The sequence below is a fragment of the Passer montanus genome, unplaced genomic scaffold, assembly GCF_014805655.1.
Source record: "Passer montanus isolate IOZ18808 unplaced genomic scaffold, ASM1480565v1 scaffold4, whole genome shotgun sequence".
NCBI lineage: Eukaryota > Metazoa > Chordata > Aves > Passeriformes > Passeridae > Passer > Passer montanus.
In genome coordinates this window covers 18,197,520-18,214,815 of record NW_024368818.1, presented here as the reverse complement: position 1 = coordinate 18,214,815, position 17,296 = coordinate 18,197,520, and the positions used below count along the sequence as shown (strand labels likewise).

Genomic DNA, 17,296 nt, shown 5'->3' with positions numbered 1-17,296 from the left:
ATAATTTTTTGTACACACAATTACAAAGTTTATGTCTCCTCTTGGTGGACAGTTGTAAATCTGAGAAGCAGATATCCTAAGAGCTGTTATGTCATGTTGCCAGAGGCTGAAGCTTGTCCTGATACAGAAGTCCAAGGAGAAGCTCTCTTCTGAATTCAGTCCCTGAAATCCCTCTCTGTTTCACCAGTTGCAGCCTACAATAAGATCAGGCCCTATGGACTGGATACTTCACAAAGAAAGTACAATAAAAAGTCATTTCAGCTTCTAATCAGAAATTGGCTTTTAATAGGAATGCCTGACTCCTTAAAATTAACTTCAAGTCTGAATTCTTAATTGGACTGTCAATTACTTTGCTCTTTCTGCACATTACCTTGAACTTTTTAGTTACCGTAGCAACTGTTCCTAATTTCTTTATATCAAAATGAACTATTTCATTTCAGACCTTGCTGAATCTCTCTGTATTTCTCACAGGATGGTTCCCTGACCCATCAAAACATTTAAAAACACACACAGCTCTGACTTCAACCATAGTCGATTACATGCTTAAATGTAACCATGTGATTAAGTGCTTTGGTAAACAGAGTTGGGCTTGAACAGAGGTAAATGCTCTTCTGGAGCACAGCCACAGATGAGAAGGAATGACTGTAACTGAAAGTTGGCAAGACACTGGTAATGATTCATTCAGATCAGCTCAAAGGATGTTCCTCACACATTCTAGCCTATTTCATTCTGATCCAGAAGATGTTAAAATATATTTCAATTATTTTTAAAATAAATTTCAATCACATACATTCTGGTTTAGAGCAGAAGCCCTGCAGCACTGCTAGTCCAGAATCAGTTACACAGTTACCTGATGGAGAGAGATCTGCATTTGAAGGCTGGACAGTATTACTCTTGCACCAAAGATGTGCTGATGTGTTTTTCAGTCAGGACGTGGTATTTTCCTCTAAAGCCTCCAGATTCCCTAAGATCTGTACAAAGCACCAACTTGAGGGGTCCTCTCGTGACATAACTAGGTTAGTTCCCAGATTTCTCTTTTAACAGAGCAGCAATCAAAACTTCTACTCATGTCAGTGTAAACATGGCTAAAATAAAAACAAGTGGAGGTCTTTCACTTGGATGGCAGTTTTGAATGCCTACATTTATTCTGACTTTTAAAAGGAAATGGACAGATCAAAGCTAGATGATTCAAAAATTAACCATATGGCAAGTTAGAGGGGAAAAGAAAAGGATCTGTCGTGAAGTATTTTTGAGTACAACAGCAGGGCTGTCTGCAGCTTGCTGTACTGTCTAGTAAGGTTTGCGGAGAATAAGCTGCTTAGCTGATTTTTCCTTGTAGCAACTTGATGGCAGCCATCAGTTACCAGTAAATGTACTGTTTTAAGGAGCACACATAATTATGGCCTTCATTTGGACTAATAAAGACAGAAAAACTCTTACAGGAAAAACCTGCTACAATTAATTTAAATTAAATATGTAAACACAGGGTGCCAGCCAAAGCCTAGGGAACTCTGTGGAAACTTTTGAGTTCACTGAGTTGTAATAACAGTAGCATACATCTTATCTGTCCAAAAAACTTCCACAAAAATAACTATCAAAAATAGTCCATTACTCTACTGGTATCTCATAATTGTATATAGCAAAGCTTTAAACAAAAACAAAAAAAGTTTTCTGAAAGTTTGCATTTCTCATTTCTCCATCTATGTCTAGGGAGGGATAAGACTTTGCAGAGCTTACAAGTACTTTTAGCAGTGGTGCCTCTAAAAAAAGAGCACAGTGATGTAAAGCTGCTGAATAAGGTGCTGCTGAATTGAGGACCCATAACCTGCTTCTAATTTCTGTCAACACCATGATACTTTATGGAGACTAGGCCTTTATCTGGCTACTTTGCAAAGCTATATTCAACTCTGAAGTGCCAAAATTTCTAGTGTAATAGCTTTCAGTAAGTATTTTGGTCCTCAAAACATTTGCTAAGTGGCAATAGTCAAACACAAACATTTTTGTAGTTCTGTAGAGGAAGCTTGATCCAGTGTTCCAGGAATCATTTAATTTTCAAGAGACAATGTTTTCCCATGAAAACAGCCACTCAAGGCAGGGTTTTCATGCTGGCCTTCTGTAGTCTGTGAGAATGCCTTGAATGTGTGGAGAAGGTTTCACACAGTTTTATTGCATTAGTGGACATCAGAGGGATATGAAACTTAGAAACATATGGAAACAAGACTGACAGCTACCAGCTCTAGACATGAAAGACTGGAAAAGCACCTGCTGATGGCAGCACTGAGGATAATGGAACATGAGATTGGACGGCTGGAGTTTAGAGGCAGACAGAGGACTCACAACATGGACACACACCAACCATACCTTCACTGGCTCCTTTGCCTTTCCTGTCAGGTAACTCTAACCCTGTGCCCCCCGAAGGATATAAGGAGACGTCCGTTGGCACTGGCCAACTGCTGGCTGTGTCTTCCGTGATCTCATACATCTGCCCTTCCATCGGCTGCAGGTGCCAGTTTAGGCCAAACAGGTGCATGGCTGTGGTGAGCAATGAGAAAAGTCATCTTTTTCTGTTTGGGAGAGTTTCAGAACTATAGGGGCACTTTCTGTTTCTAAACCCTCGCTCCAATGCCTTATTAGTAGTCATTGCTTTAGGACAAGAATGGGATTAATGTAATTAGACAGTCCCTGCTGCTTCTACCACACCAGTTCCCTAGGTCTTTCCACCCACTTAAACTCGATTTAGATCACCTGTAACAATCCACTTGGCTTCTTCCAGCAGAACCACTCCTGACTCATAGTCTGCAAAACAGGATAACCAGGCAGTGTTTCACAAAGCTCCCAAGGCTGGGGTGACAATGCGGTGAACACAAATACGAGGAAAATTATTTCTTAACATACCAATAAATCCAATGGAAATGCACTCTGATTTGTTTTGCCATATACACAAGTGCATTATATAGGTTCTCTTTTTTTTTTTTACTGATGAATTATACACAGCAGCCCTTACAGACATCTCTGACAGATGAGACTTTACTTGGTCCTGCTTAAGACCAAGTAAAAGCTGAGACAATTCAATACCCATCTTGCACACATGCCTTTGCGCTCTGCATCACAAATGTGAGCAACTATGAGCATTCTTTCATACAACTCAGCCTCTTCTATTCGGATCAAAGACATATCCTTGAGAACTGAAAACAAGCAGCACCATTTAGATTTGTGTGATAGCAGGGCAAAGCTCTCTGTAGGTTTCTGGGCCATGCAAAGTCACCCAGGGCACACGTGAGACCATTTCAAGGCATTACATAAAGACAAGTGAAGTTAAAGAAAAAGACAAACTACTTAAAAAGCAAGCACATATAGAAGGAGTATGGAAATCATATGCTTATACAACTAATACTTGCCCCTTCCAAATATAAAGCAAAAGAATGTGGCTTGTGGCTTACCATATCAGTTCTTCTATCCCCAACATAAACATTTCATACTCAATCAGTATCCAGTTTAGCTTCAGGCTCTACACAGCTAAATGATCTGATATTTGCCACATTTGGAATGACATTTCTTTTTTAAGGGAAAGCCTTGATATTTTACACTATAATTTCTCCAAAAAATATACAATGGCTCTAACATCACAGCCATTTAGTATAAACAAAAAAACACCCCAAAACAGTAAAGAAACAGAGCATTTCCATGGCCTGTAATGCTATTTTTATTCACAAACATATACCTGAGATTGGCAACCACTGTTAGGGACAAGTGGTTAGTTTATTTAAACCTGTGCATCAGAAACAATCTTTACAAGAGGACTGAAAAGTAATCTGAGTAGCTCTCTGAAGACAGCATATTTAGGCAATATAGCAAAATACGGGTTTTATTCCACTTCAGCCTCAATTAGGTCACCTCTCATTTACTAACATAAACAAGCTTGTCTTTGCACAACTACAACATCACAAAACATGAGTGCAAAATTCTTTTTTTACCATGTAAATGGGGACTGTGTTTGTTAACAATTTTATCCATTAGGAATGAAAATACACTCCTTAAACTCCCACACAGTAAGGAAGCACAGCAAGGAAGGTCTCCTGAGGACCTGTTCAACACTCATTTTTATACAGGTACGTATACCAAGAAGGAATGTTACCAACACTACTGGTAATTTAACCAGGGTACTTTAGGAAGAGGGACAAGTATTTTCATCTAAAAGCGATATCTTTACTCAGCAGAGAAACTGTGCAAGGGAAGAGTAGAAATCAGACCATGAACAAGGAATCTGCATCAAGCATTTGGCATTGCTATGCTTCCATGACATCTTTGTGTTTATACAGCCCCCATCATCAGAGTGCCTGGGCACTTCATAGCTTTTAACCTCATAAAACCTCATCAGATAGGAATCTACTTTTTTCTAGTAAACAGAAATGGAAAGGAGAACTACAGCAGATTAAAGAACTAACTCAATTCACTTGTTTGGGCATTAAAATGCAATTGTGTGTTAATTCACTTACTCTGTGCTTACAGGGTCACAAGCTCTAAGAGGCCTTTCAAGCAGCTCTCTGCCAGCAGTTTTGTTGGAAGCTCAGTACTGGATGCTGTCTTACATTTCCATCCAGGCTGCATGTTTCCAAGGACCAGAGTGTTACCCAGGTACCGCAGAGCTGTTACAGAGCTCAAAAGCTTAGATGCTCTGAGCACACAAGTTCCTATGTTTAACATGGGATATTTGTAGTTACATGGGTGTTTGTAGTTCCAAGCAGAATGAAAACTGTACTCTTCACTTCTCCAAACTCAGGCAATCCTAGACAGCAGTCAGGCCTAAGTTCTGCTGGCCTTAAGTGCTTAACACCAGCTCCATCTCTCAGACGTCTTCATGTTAGAATGACCTGCATGAGCTTATGGTGGGCATTCCTGGTTTATGCAGGAACTGAGGCAGTGGTTTGCTTTCTTCGTAGCACCATTTGACTTGCTCTGTCCTTTGGACATCACAGCCTAAGTGCCACACAGATTTTAGAAACACATTGCAAGGCCGTTGTTTCCCCCAAAGGCCATTGCTGCTTCTCCTCTCCTTAGGAGGAATTTTTTATTGTAGATCATTATTCATTGCAAGGAAATGAAGGTGAAAAACTCAGCATTGTTTTGGGTGCAGTGGGAAAACTATGAACATTTCTTCCAGGCATTAAAATTAACTTAAAATACATGAGAGGAAATATTATAACAAGTGATCATCTTGCTTCGGTGTAATGACAGAACTGACTCTCTGGAAGATGCTACAGCTTTTCTGCACATTATCCATCCACTTGAGCAAGTGGATCAACCATTCTTTGTCATCATTCAATTCTCAATGTTTGAGAAGTGTCTTACAATGTCCCAAAATAAAAAATATGACAGAATATTGTCTGTAACATACATCTGTTAGCACACAAAGTTAAAAGACTTGTATTAATGTTAACTTTTGTCCTTTGCTAGTAGATTTTGTCTATATCAAAAAGTTTCTTGCGTACATTGATCTCATCATCACATAGATCACAGAATCACAGAATGGTTTGGGTTGGAAAGGACCTTAAAGACTATCTACTTTCAACCCCATGAAGATGTGCAGGAACATCTTCCACTAGACCAGGTTGCTCAAAGACCCATTCAACCTGCGTTGAACACTTCCAGGGATGGGGCATCCACAACTTCTCTGGGCAAGCTGTGCCAGTGCCTCATCAGCCTGATAATAAAAATTCATTATATCTGATCTAAATCTATTCTCTTTTATTTAACACCATTATGGCCCTGTCCTGTCATTACAAACCTTAGTACAACATCTCTCTATGTCTTTCTTAAAAGCCTCCTTTTAAAGTATTGAAAGGCTGAAAGAAGGTCTCCAATGATAAGCCATGAGAATGACAACTATGCACACCATGCATACAAAAGTGCAGAACGCTGAAAACCAGAATTATTTGAATAGCATTTTGATGATCAAATGGCTTAAAAAATTCAGAAAACAGTGTAAAATCTCAAAGCTACTGCTCTATTCAGGATTTCTGAGTTGATGTTTCTAAGCACAAAATAAAAGCCTATAAATATCCCCATTCACATGGCAAACAGACATCATGCAATTTCTGCTATAGGTAGGCAATAACCACAAAAGTCAACCTGAAACAAGAACGAAGAGTCTGATTTACTTTGGAAAAGCACTTTGTAGCAGGTATGTTATGAGGATGTCACCTGAATAAGTGATTTCATTACTATATTCCAAATACCAGCAGTGTCTGGCAACCTGGCAGAAAATTAATTTTTCCTCTTGCTCTAACTGTCACACTGGTGCAAAAAAGTTAAGTAGTAATAGCGGATATTTTGGGTCTTTACATCTCAATGGGATGTGTAAAGCTGTTGTTGCACACAGTTGTGTTTAAAGGTTTTAGGAATCAACCTTGATCTGTGCTAAGTTGATGAAAAGTTCTTTCTCACAGAAAAAAAAACCCAGCTAAGAACCATAATCATGGAAAAGCCCTGTAACCATGGATGAGAGGCATAATCATGTATTTTGAAGTGTTAATGTTCCTAAGAGGGAAGTAAAGCTGTAAACATAGTTTGTGATTCCTGATGTTTGTAAGTCTCTGGGTCAATGGAACCCACTGTGGACATTTTTTCTGGCTTTTTTTTTTCACCCCCTGCTCAGCTAGAAACAAGATGTTGCTGACAGAGAGTAAATGCCCTCTAAAAGCCCCCATGTGCTTCTCCTTCTCCCTCTCCAACATGATGCTCAATAGATTTTCAGATATTGAAGGCTCCCCATGTATTAAAAGAGCACTCTGCAATTAACAATCATTAAAGCGTACACTTTTGTAAAATACCATGTAGCTTTCACTGCCTAGGAAGCTCCATGACAGGCTCTTTGCAGAGGCTTTGGTTATATTCCCCATGGAGAAGAAAACTCTCTTGTCTCCCTTCTCCTGGAATGAAAACAATATTTAGGGGAAACCCTGCATGCTCTCTAGGCTGTTTCACCACCACCACCAGCTTGGATGAGATAAAGGCATCTGGGGCCTCTGGCCCATTATGCTCATGTTTTGACTTTAAAGCTTTGACTTGCACGACCTTTCCCCTAGCTAAGTGCTAGCAAAAGGTGTCCTAAAACTTGCTGAATGGGTAACAGAATTTTCTGTGGCAGACTAAATCACCTTATCCTCAGTCCTAAGTCACCTGTGGCTGCCTTCTTGGTGGAAAAAAAAATGGAGATCAAACTTCAGTCCCTTCAGGGTTTGATTACTTTGCAGAGTTCAGCATTTCAACCATGCCACTGTGATACAGCTGCTCTTTTGTTGGACTCAGATTCACTTTAGCAAAGAAAATTTGCAAACAGTTTAACATCATCTGAGTTATTTAATCATGCAAATAAAGTTCATATTGGTGGAACCAAGTATTCAGGATCATGATTCTTCTGATTTTAACATATTATTTCTTCCTATATTGCATTATTCCTACTCTATAGCTACTTGTGGACACCATAATCAGCATCAACAGATGCTGTTAAGCCAAATAAAGAGGAACATTCTTTCCAAGTTTCTTTGAAGACACTCAGGCTTTTGAGTATCTTTGTATTATTCCCACTTGCTTATGAGACAGCAAAACACTAAAGTCAAAACAACTTACTCAGCGGAGCAGAGAACAAAGGAAGTGGTACAGCCTTTAGAATGAAAAAGGACAAACAAAGATAATAATTCACATGGTCAACAAAATGGACATCTCTTAGGACAGCTTGATGGAGCGAAGGAGTTAGCAGAGAGAGGCAGATGATTGTGATAGATCACAGGCAGAAGAAAAGACAAGACATGCTTACTGAAGCACATGAGACCTCCAGAAACCACACCAGTCAGCAAAAAATTGCAAAACAAACTGCTGGCCCTTTATTAGCTTGTTGCTTTGCCCAAAGCAGCAAGCTAAGTGTAATAAATAACCAAACCAATCAATTACGATGTTTGGATTAAGGCTACAGCTGAAGCCACCAGGTGCTTCCATATTGTTTGTTAAAAGCATTCTCACAGCAGCTCCCAGGCTCTGCTGCTTCCTTCTCCCCTGCCCTCTCAGGGCTAAGTCCTGAAGGTACTACAGCTGGCCTGGTGATACCTCATCCAGGCAAAGCTGCTACAGAAACAAAGGAAAGAATAAAATAACATTTTTTTCCAGCTAACAGCTGATCTTGCCCTGAACAATGAATTAAGAATTTCTCAGAATCAAAGCTTAACATATTAATGATCCGTTCCTGAGCCTTGACTTACAGCAAGCGTAGGGGTAAAGGGCATAAAGGCAAGACAGAAGTCTTTTGGGATTCTCATCTGGAAACCCCAGCCAGTTGCTTTGCACTAAGAATACTCCAGATTTTGAATCCATGTTTATGTAAGAATATATGCCCATATATGTCAGTATATTTGCTTAAATAACACAGGGGAGGGCATAAGCTTTGGAAAAGCGAAGCTTCTCTGCACAAACATCCACCCACCTCAGCTCAGCTGTACTGGCGCTGGGCTCCATCTGGGGAAGTTTGGCTTTGCTACTCCACTGGTTTCTACAAGCACCTCACTGCACTGCTGACAGCTAAGCCTAAGCCAACACAAGCCAAAGGGCCACTCCTGGGAGGGAGAAGGGTTTTCCAAAGCCTCTCCATGCAGCATGGGGAAAAGGAGAAAATGGAAAAACACTGTGAGAAGGAACAAATGAGCAGGACTGATGCCACATTGAACAAGAATAAAAATGAGAAAGCAGAGGGAAGTGACAAAAATATGGAATGAGAGAAACTGAGAAAAAGAAGGTTAGAGCAAAGGTAAGTTTAAAAAAAAGTATAAGGGATTTGGAATAGGAAAGCCAGCTGAAGCTCAGTGGTTGAAAATTTTTACAGGTTGCTTCTTTGCTCTCCCCTCGTTGTGTGGAAACAAGCGTAAGATATGTGGTGGTTACATATTCCTCTTTAACCTTAATGTTTAGTCAGACCTACAATAACATGCTCTCCAAAATGATACCTGAGCTTTTCTTTTTTCTCCTAATTGAGAAAAAGCTGAATTGCTCAGGGTTAATTTTAACTCAAGTAAATGTATTGCTTTCAGTCCTGTCTCTGGAAGAAACTTGACTGTAATTATCTGGATAACTGTCTCTATACTGAGATTATATGATTTTTGTATAAGTGGTAGAATTGACTGTTGCAGAATAAACCATATTTTTGTGACATCCAGTGTTATGAAAAGGAGACTTTCAGCATGAAATAATCACCAGTGTGTCAGTCTTCAATAAATCAAGGAAGATTAAGAAGAATGGGAACAGTAAAACAAACATTAAAGAAAAAAAAAGCAAACTCTTTTTCTCTTGACGAGCACTGCCGTTCCATTTCAGTGCTCGCCAAGGCTTCTGTGGCAGAACACACAACAGTCAAGGGCTGAAGTGGCTTCATGGCCCTATTGGTGTAGGAAGAGGACAAAAAGCTGGATGCAGCACATAGTATCTGCTCTACTTGTTTGTATGGACAAGTTCAGGACTTGGCAGATCCAAGCTGTTCTTCATCTAAGAGCATCTAAGAGCATGGGGACACTTCTGAATGTTGTAGTGATTTAATACCCAAAGAACAGGTTCAGAGATCTGGAACTGAGATCTAGTATCCTGACTGAAGATCCCAGTGCTTTGTAGTATCATGAATTCACATCATTTACACATACATATCCAGGTCACGCAGCCAGGCACCATGGGGCAAGGAGAGAGAGATTCCTGCAAGGCCACTTCTTGTGTGGATTTTGGCAGTTACCTTGTGACCAAAAACTCTGTACAGCACTCTGTGTCATTCCTAGTGTCTGAAATTATTTCCTACACATAAATGCTTTCCATCTGTGGCTTAAAACTCTCACTCAGGAAATGGAAAACCTGACTTCATAAATCATCTTTTGCCTGAATGAAGGTGAATTTGCACACCAGGACAAGACTGCAGTCATGTGGGAACAGAGAATCCTGCATACCAGGCTCTCCACAACCCAGATGGATTAGAGCTGCTGTGCAGCTAGAAATGTAAAATTAACAGGTCACAAAGGAATGGAACCCAAAAGGCAGCTTGATTACATGTTGTTTAAGTGAAGACTCTAAGCCTGCAGCTGGGAGGTCCCATGGCTCTGCTTCCTGCCTGTTGATTTATTTGACACAAGACAATAGTTAAGAAAAATTTAAAAAGCACCAGGAGGGACATTGAGGGTAGTGCTCACTATTGTAAATTCCCCATTTGCCTCCCCTCCTAACTGCTCAATGATCCACCTTGAATGAGAAAAAAGGGTTTTCAAACCTCCTTCACACTTTGGGGTTGAAGACACTTCATTGGGCTGGGATGCGATTGCTTCATCTAAGAATTGGACAATCTGCATCCACCCATCTCAGGGTTAAGGGAAGAAGGATTTTGTTGATAAAACAGAGACGTATGTGTGTTGTGTTTGTTTGTGGGACTTTAGGGACATCCTAAAATATGATGTAGGTGCTTTCACAGCCAGCTCAGTACTGACACATGCTATGGGATACATCTAGCAATTCCTGGGATCCTACCTTGCTGCCTGACTACTGCTTCACATTTAAACTATGCAAGTACCAAAAGTGGTTTTTTTGGAGATAATTCACATCTTCTCCTTCCCTCAATCAGAATCACCACGTGCAAAGGAGTTATACAAATTATAGAGAGCTTCCTACCTTTTAAAAATTTGCCAGCAAGGTGGGAACTACCATTTGAAAAAACAAAGCATTGTGCTAACCACCTGAAATCGTGCCACAAACACATTTACTTGCTTTGATTTAACACTAACTAGTTATTCTTTGACCCCTTCTGATTGAAGAAGAGCTGTATCCATGATTTCCACAATAGAAGCAGATGGTCTACCAAATAGTATTAGCTTCTTCTTAGGAGAACACTTCATATTTTAATTTAGTTCCCAATTGTTCTTAATAAGGAAGAAGAAAGGCTTCCAGCTGAAACATCACATTTCTTTGAAACCTTCAGGAAGTGACTAAAAACGCATGTTTTAAAATGAAGCAGTTAAACTCAATGTTTGTTCAATGCAAAGAGTCAGCACTTCCTATTCAATGTCTTCCTAATTGTCCCTGAGGATCAAAGTCTTTGAATCTTTGAATGATTGCCTGTCCTTTAATAGATGATCATTGGCCCCTCCAGTGCTACAGTAGCTTGTAATTTCTTGCAGGAAAGGGAAAACACAGTTTTAAATGGATATATTTAAATATTTTTATGCTTTTTAAAAGGAGAATAGTTTTAAAGTGTTAACCTATAGAAAAAATAGACATAAAAGTGGCATAGTTTATCTGAGGAGCTTACTGCTTAAATACCTTTGGTAATTTCCTTTACCATTTACAGTAATTTCAAATATAATAGGAAGTGGAAAGATGAACCTCAGCAGCATTTGGCTCCTATTAGGCAGCCTAGTGCAACAAAGAAACATATTTCATCCCTCAAAGCTCTGGTAGAATTGGTGTTACACATGCCCAGGCCTTTCTCAGTAAAATAATATTTTGCCTTCTAGATATCCTTTCTGGCAGAGACCATATTAAAATAAAGATTATGGAGATATTTCGTCAAGATCAAAGTCAATTATAAGATAGTCCCACTATACCTCTAAATGGAGTTTTAATTTGTGTATATAATATTAGAAATAATGGTTTTCCCATTGGGGTACTCACTTCAATTAGAGAAATGAGGACAGGCAGCTCTACCAGAGGGCCTCTTATCCTGCTTTGCATTTACTAAAATTCTGGGCTAGCCTGTTGTGGACAGTATAATTTTACAAATACCCTTTCATTACACACATAGAAACTGTGAGGCACTAATTAAAAATGGTGTCATTTACATAGGTAAATCCACAAGCTCTCACATGCTTCCCTCCTTGTTATCTCAACTAGAGAACTTTCAGAAAACTGACCTTCCAAAAATAATACAATAATTTGCCCAAAGTCTAAAAAACACAATTTGCTGTGCAGAGGTCACAAAATATATCTCTCTTCTTCTAAAACCCCAGCACAACCAAGGTGGGATCAGAGTTTAAATCAAATATCCCAATTTGAGCATGAAGATGTAAATATTGCTGTAGAATTTGATGTGTGAGCTGATCTCTCAGATGGCTGCCTGCTCATCTGTCCATCTGAACACGAACGTGATTTTATTATAGTAAGACAAGTAAATGTCTTTGAGACCACTGCTTGTGTTTTAATCCTAAAATCAGCTGAAAACTGCATTAGTGTTATTAGTCACTATGCACATTCTAAAACCACCAGAGCCCCAGCTGGGCTGTACTAGTTGATATAAGAAAAATTAACAAAATGACAATCTCAGAATCCCTTGATGACCAAAGCACAGGTTTAACTTGAGCTTTATTTAGCTTAAGTAAATCTAGTGACTTCAAGAGGATGATGGAGGTGTTTAAAGTTCAGAACAAATTTACACATTTTGTAGATCTGGGCCAGAGTGCTCATCAGCATTGTCAAAACTGAGCTCTAAAGCAGAATCCTATCAGCCTTGAGGCTGCTGGAAGAGATATGAAGAAATTTTAACTGTGCTAGTGTTCAGGAGTATTTTGTTGTTTCAGTTGCTTTGGGTGACAAAAGCAAGGTATGTTTAAAGCAGGCTGGGAATGTTTTAATTTATTTTCTAGTTTTTCTTTACATATACTAGAAAAAAAAACACTCTTTGGAGAGAGGAAAAAAAATCCCTTTTTTTCCTGTACAAAAGCTTGGCAAATGGATACAAATGCACAGTCTGAGAAAGCCGATAAAGTGGGTGACACAACACAATTAACAGCACAATAATTTTTGTTTCTGTCCAGAGACCATGAGCAAAATCCAGCACAATACTTTCAGGTGCTATAAATCAAAAGGAATGGTTCAGATCAGTACAAAAAGCTCTCTCAATAACAAAGCACAACCTGATGATTTGTTCCCTTGGACGAAGAACTAAATCCAGCACACAGAATAAGGAAGTGCTAGCAAGTGCAACCACAGTGTTCTAGAAAGACCCACAGCCATCTTTATATTTAATTTTACCTAAAAAAGGCAGCTGCTAAAAAAACCTGAAGTTTGCCAAGTCAAGCACTCAAAAATGAGCAAAGAACAGAATTAAGATTGCTTTTGTGATTTTACATCAGGCCCTGTATGCATATGTACTCTGTAATAGCCTTTAATTCCCTCATCACAAGCTATTTTTTTCCACTGGCCCAGTGCTGAGCAGAACAATTGCACAGAAATTACCACTCAACCCTAGCAATGCCAGCATTGTAGCACGTTCAATTGCTTTCTAGGGATGCCATATGTGCAGACTGCTTGGTAGCAACAGGAGGGGGTTGGAAAGGGAAGGAACACTTGGTACAGACGATTTTGCTACTGCACTCTAACTAGGTCTCTACTGAGCATGTGGGAACTCAGATTTCCTAGTTTTGTGGTAGCCAGCTTGGGGTGGATCAGAGGTGTGATAAAGTACAGAGCATTGCTTATTCTACCTAATAAAAAGAAGAGGTGTCACAATTCTCCATTACTTCAGTACTTCTGCAATATAAGTAGAGAACAACAGTACATCCAATAACAGAATTTTGCTTAAATGAGTGACCATGTTACCTGGTGGATCCAGATGCCTACTCTCACATCTATTTAGGCTATAGAATCACAGTATCATTAAAGTTGGAAAACACCTCTAAGATCATCAAGTCCAACCACTAACCCAGCACTGACACATTCACCATTAAACCACATCTCCATCTGCCACATCCATGAGCCTTTTGAACACTTCCAAGCACAGTGATTTTACCATGGGCAGCCTGTTCCACTCTTGACAACCCTTCCAATGAAGAAACCTTTCCTAATATCCCATCTAAACATCCCCTGGTGTAACTTACAGACATTTCCCCTGGATGCCTGGAAGAAGAGGTCAACCCTCACCTGGCTACAATCTTCTTTCACTGAGCTGTAAAGAGATATAAGGTCCACCTGAGCCTCATTTCCTTCGGGCTAAACACCCCCAGCTCCCTCAGCTGCTTCTCATCAGACTTGTGCTCCAGCCTTTCCCCGCCTCTGCTACCCATCTCTGGGCATGCTCCATGCAACACATCAATGCCTTTCTTGTAGCGAGATGCCCAAACGTTCCCTTGTGACAACTTAGGCCATGATAATTCTGGTTTATCAATCATTAAATACAATGTAACAAAGTGCTTGCTTGGGGACACAGCACACTGCTTTGCTCCTGCATCCCCAAAGACTAAGTTCATAGTAGTGAATTGAACATTACTAAGCAGGGTAACTTGATAGTCTGTAACATGTATTTGTTAGAAAGAACTCTACCCATGGCACTGGTTCTGGTCAGCCAACACTTTCCAAATTCCTGTGCGCTGTTTAGCTAGCAAAGACCAGAGATCACTCTTAATAGATAGTTTGGGTCTGAATACCCATAAGAGTTTAACAGTAGAGAAATGTACCCCTTCTGGACCAGCTGGGCACCTAGAATGGTCCCAAGTACATGTTCCACAACCCGGAGTAGCCCATGATACAGTCATAATGGGAAAGGTATACTAAAATAAAAAAAAATGTTACTAACCATCAAGATTAATGCTGCTTGGAACATCATTTTTGCTTAGATTGAAGTATTTTTTTTTAACCAAAAGCCTCAGGAAACTCTTTTGATGCTTGATTTCATTGTAATTTCTGCCACAATTGAAAGAGATTCTCTCCATTGATACTTCAATTAGATTTTCTTTTGAAATACTTAGGGTAAGCATAGCCATAATTTCTGCCAACTGGTTCTGCTTTGCTTTTTAAAGAGTCTCTTTACATAATGAAGGGATGCTGCAGTTGTACTGGGCAAGCAAGGTGAGATGCTGCTGCTGTTTCACATGCTACCATATTTGAAAACAGCCAACACATCCTGTTCTCATCATCTGCCTAGGCAAGAGCTTCTGAGTGCAATATAGACATGCTTGGAAGTTAAGGTATGATAAAATCAAATGGAGATGAAGACAGGAAAAGCTGGAGATGATGGGAGAGTTTATAGGCTAGCAGTGAAACACAAAGATTCAACAACCTCTATCTATAGAGCACCAGAGCTTACTATCTCAAAGGGAAGTACCTCAGTGGTCCATTTGGAGCTTTTAAGTTTCAGCATAAACAGTGACTTGAAATCTTGACAAAGAGGAAAGGAGTGGACTGGACTTCTGTTCATTATTTTACAGGTCATCAGGTTGTTACCTGAGCAGTATACTTAACAAAACACCTCACCCTATAAAGATGTCTATCTACTACATAGCTCGACTTTAACTACAGGTAAAAACCTCAGAGAATACATTGCTGCGCACATTCAATAGAAATGTACAACCTGGCTTTGAAGCCATCTTTTAATTTATGCTAGAAAACAATGGGAGATAAACACTAAACTATAATCAAGGAGCATTTTTCACTGCCAGTGACATCCCTAATTGAGATTGCTCTATGAATAGTTACCCACAAAAGCGTTTGGTATTTAAAAACATTGAAAAAAAGCCCATTACAGGAAACAATTCTTTCTGTCTCTACTTAACTGCAATTAAATTACATTATTTCACACTAATTAGTATGAAATAGAAACATGGACTCAAGAAGAACTCCTTCCACAAGACATATAAAGATCTGTAAAACTGTTTTTTTCAGCATCTGTGTGAAAAGGTCAATCTAAGTCGTGAAATAAAGATTATAGCAGCACATCTGTGCCACTGTCATAAAGACAAGGCCAGCACTTCTGGAGTCGGCCTGCTGTTATTTTCTTTTCTGCGGGCTTAGAGCAACTATAAAACCTCACTAAAAGCAACTGATAAAAGCTTATGGGTTGAGAGCCCATATCTGACCATTTAATAAAACCAGATGGAATTACATTAATCTCCCCTTGTATTAAAGATTCTTAATTTTACGGAAGGATCAGACATCTAAAGGGCCAACTAATGTGTGGTTTCATGGCACACTGATGCAGACTCCCAGATCAGATGGAGCCAGCTGGATGCATAGCCACAACCTGTTTTTGACTGGTTAAATAATCAGTTATATTGGTGGTCTATTTCTGAATGGAAGTCATTCTTCCTGTGACCCCACAATGATGAAAGAGGATCAGACTCTGACAAAAGGAACTCTTCAATCAGTGTCAAAATAAAACAATAAGCTGAAATAAAACAAAAAGTAATATATAAAAGCCAGAACAATAGGGAAACAGAGAGTAATCTATATAAATCTAAAGCCATGGAGAGAGGCAAAAAGAAGCTGAGGACATCAAGAAAAAAACACGTCTTGAAAAAAACCCACAGAACAATAGAACTTTCTTTTAAGTGTACTGAAACCTAGCAAAATGAGCAGCAATATTGATGGAGATAGGGAAACTGCTAATAATGTTGTAGTAGACTGAAGTGTTCAGTAAGAATTTTTGTTCTAGCTTTTGAAAATAAATATAATAATGCCACCATTTCACAGGAAATAAGTTTTTTCTGGTCCATTAGTAACCAGGAATTACACTGAAGTACATCTATTTAAGGACAAACATTTTTAAATCTGCAGGCTCATTTAACTTGGACCCAGTAAAGAAAAAGGAAGAACCTGACTCATTGATTAATACTGAACCAGCCACCAAGAAATTAGAACAAGATTAATGCTCTACAAATATTTAAGAAGGGAAAAGGACAGTATGCAAATCACTTGGTTTGGGTAGTCTGATAGCTATTACAGACAAAATAACAGAAAACATAGAGTTGAACTGATAGAGAATAAAGAAAGTGGATGTATAGTATCTCAGGCCAACCATTTTGCTTTTCTGAAAAACAGATCTTAAGATACAGTTACTCATTTTCTGACAAGATTACAGTTTAGTAAGATATTTAGTTTATTTTGATGTGATTAAACAAACAAGCATTTTTGAAGGATATAAAGATGTATATGTGTATTTAAAAACTAACTGAAAGACATTGAAATTATCATTGCTGGTGAATAACCATCACATGTTACAATTTCTTGCGAAGTTGAACAACTGATAGTTGGTCTGAAATTATTCAACATTTGCATCAGTGTTATGTAAGTAAACATAAAATCATGGATCCCTAAACAGGTAGCTCACTCAAATACTTCAAGTGAGAAATACAACAATGAAGGCAGAACAGAAAAACAGAAGAGCAGGACAGTAACTAAATTTGAATGATTCAAACAAAAAGAGTCAGTGGTCAGCCTACGTACTTTGGATAATGGGCCATAAACTGTGTCCATGAGATGGGACACTGGCAACTGGAAAGCAGAGACAGAAAAT

General features: G+C 39.1%; 1 protein-coding gene across 15 annotated transcripts in view; it reads right to left on the bottom strand.

The window, feature by feature from the left end:
* TENM4 (teneurin transmembrane protein 4) overlaps window positions 1–17,296 on the bottom strand; it is a 592,138-nt gene that overhangs the window by 177,953 nt on the left and 396,889 nt on the right. For 12 of the 15 annotated variants that reach the window (XM_039718527.1, XM_039718526.1, XM_039718530.1 and 9 more), the window contains one exon: window positions 2,362–2,532. In XM_039718527.1, coding sequence (XP_039574461.1) covers window positions 2,362–2,532 — 171 coding nt within the window. The other 3 variants (XM_039718538.1, XM_039718537.1, XM_039718539.1) reach the window with 3 other exon arrangements.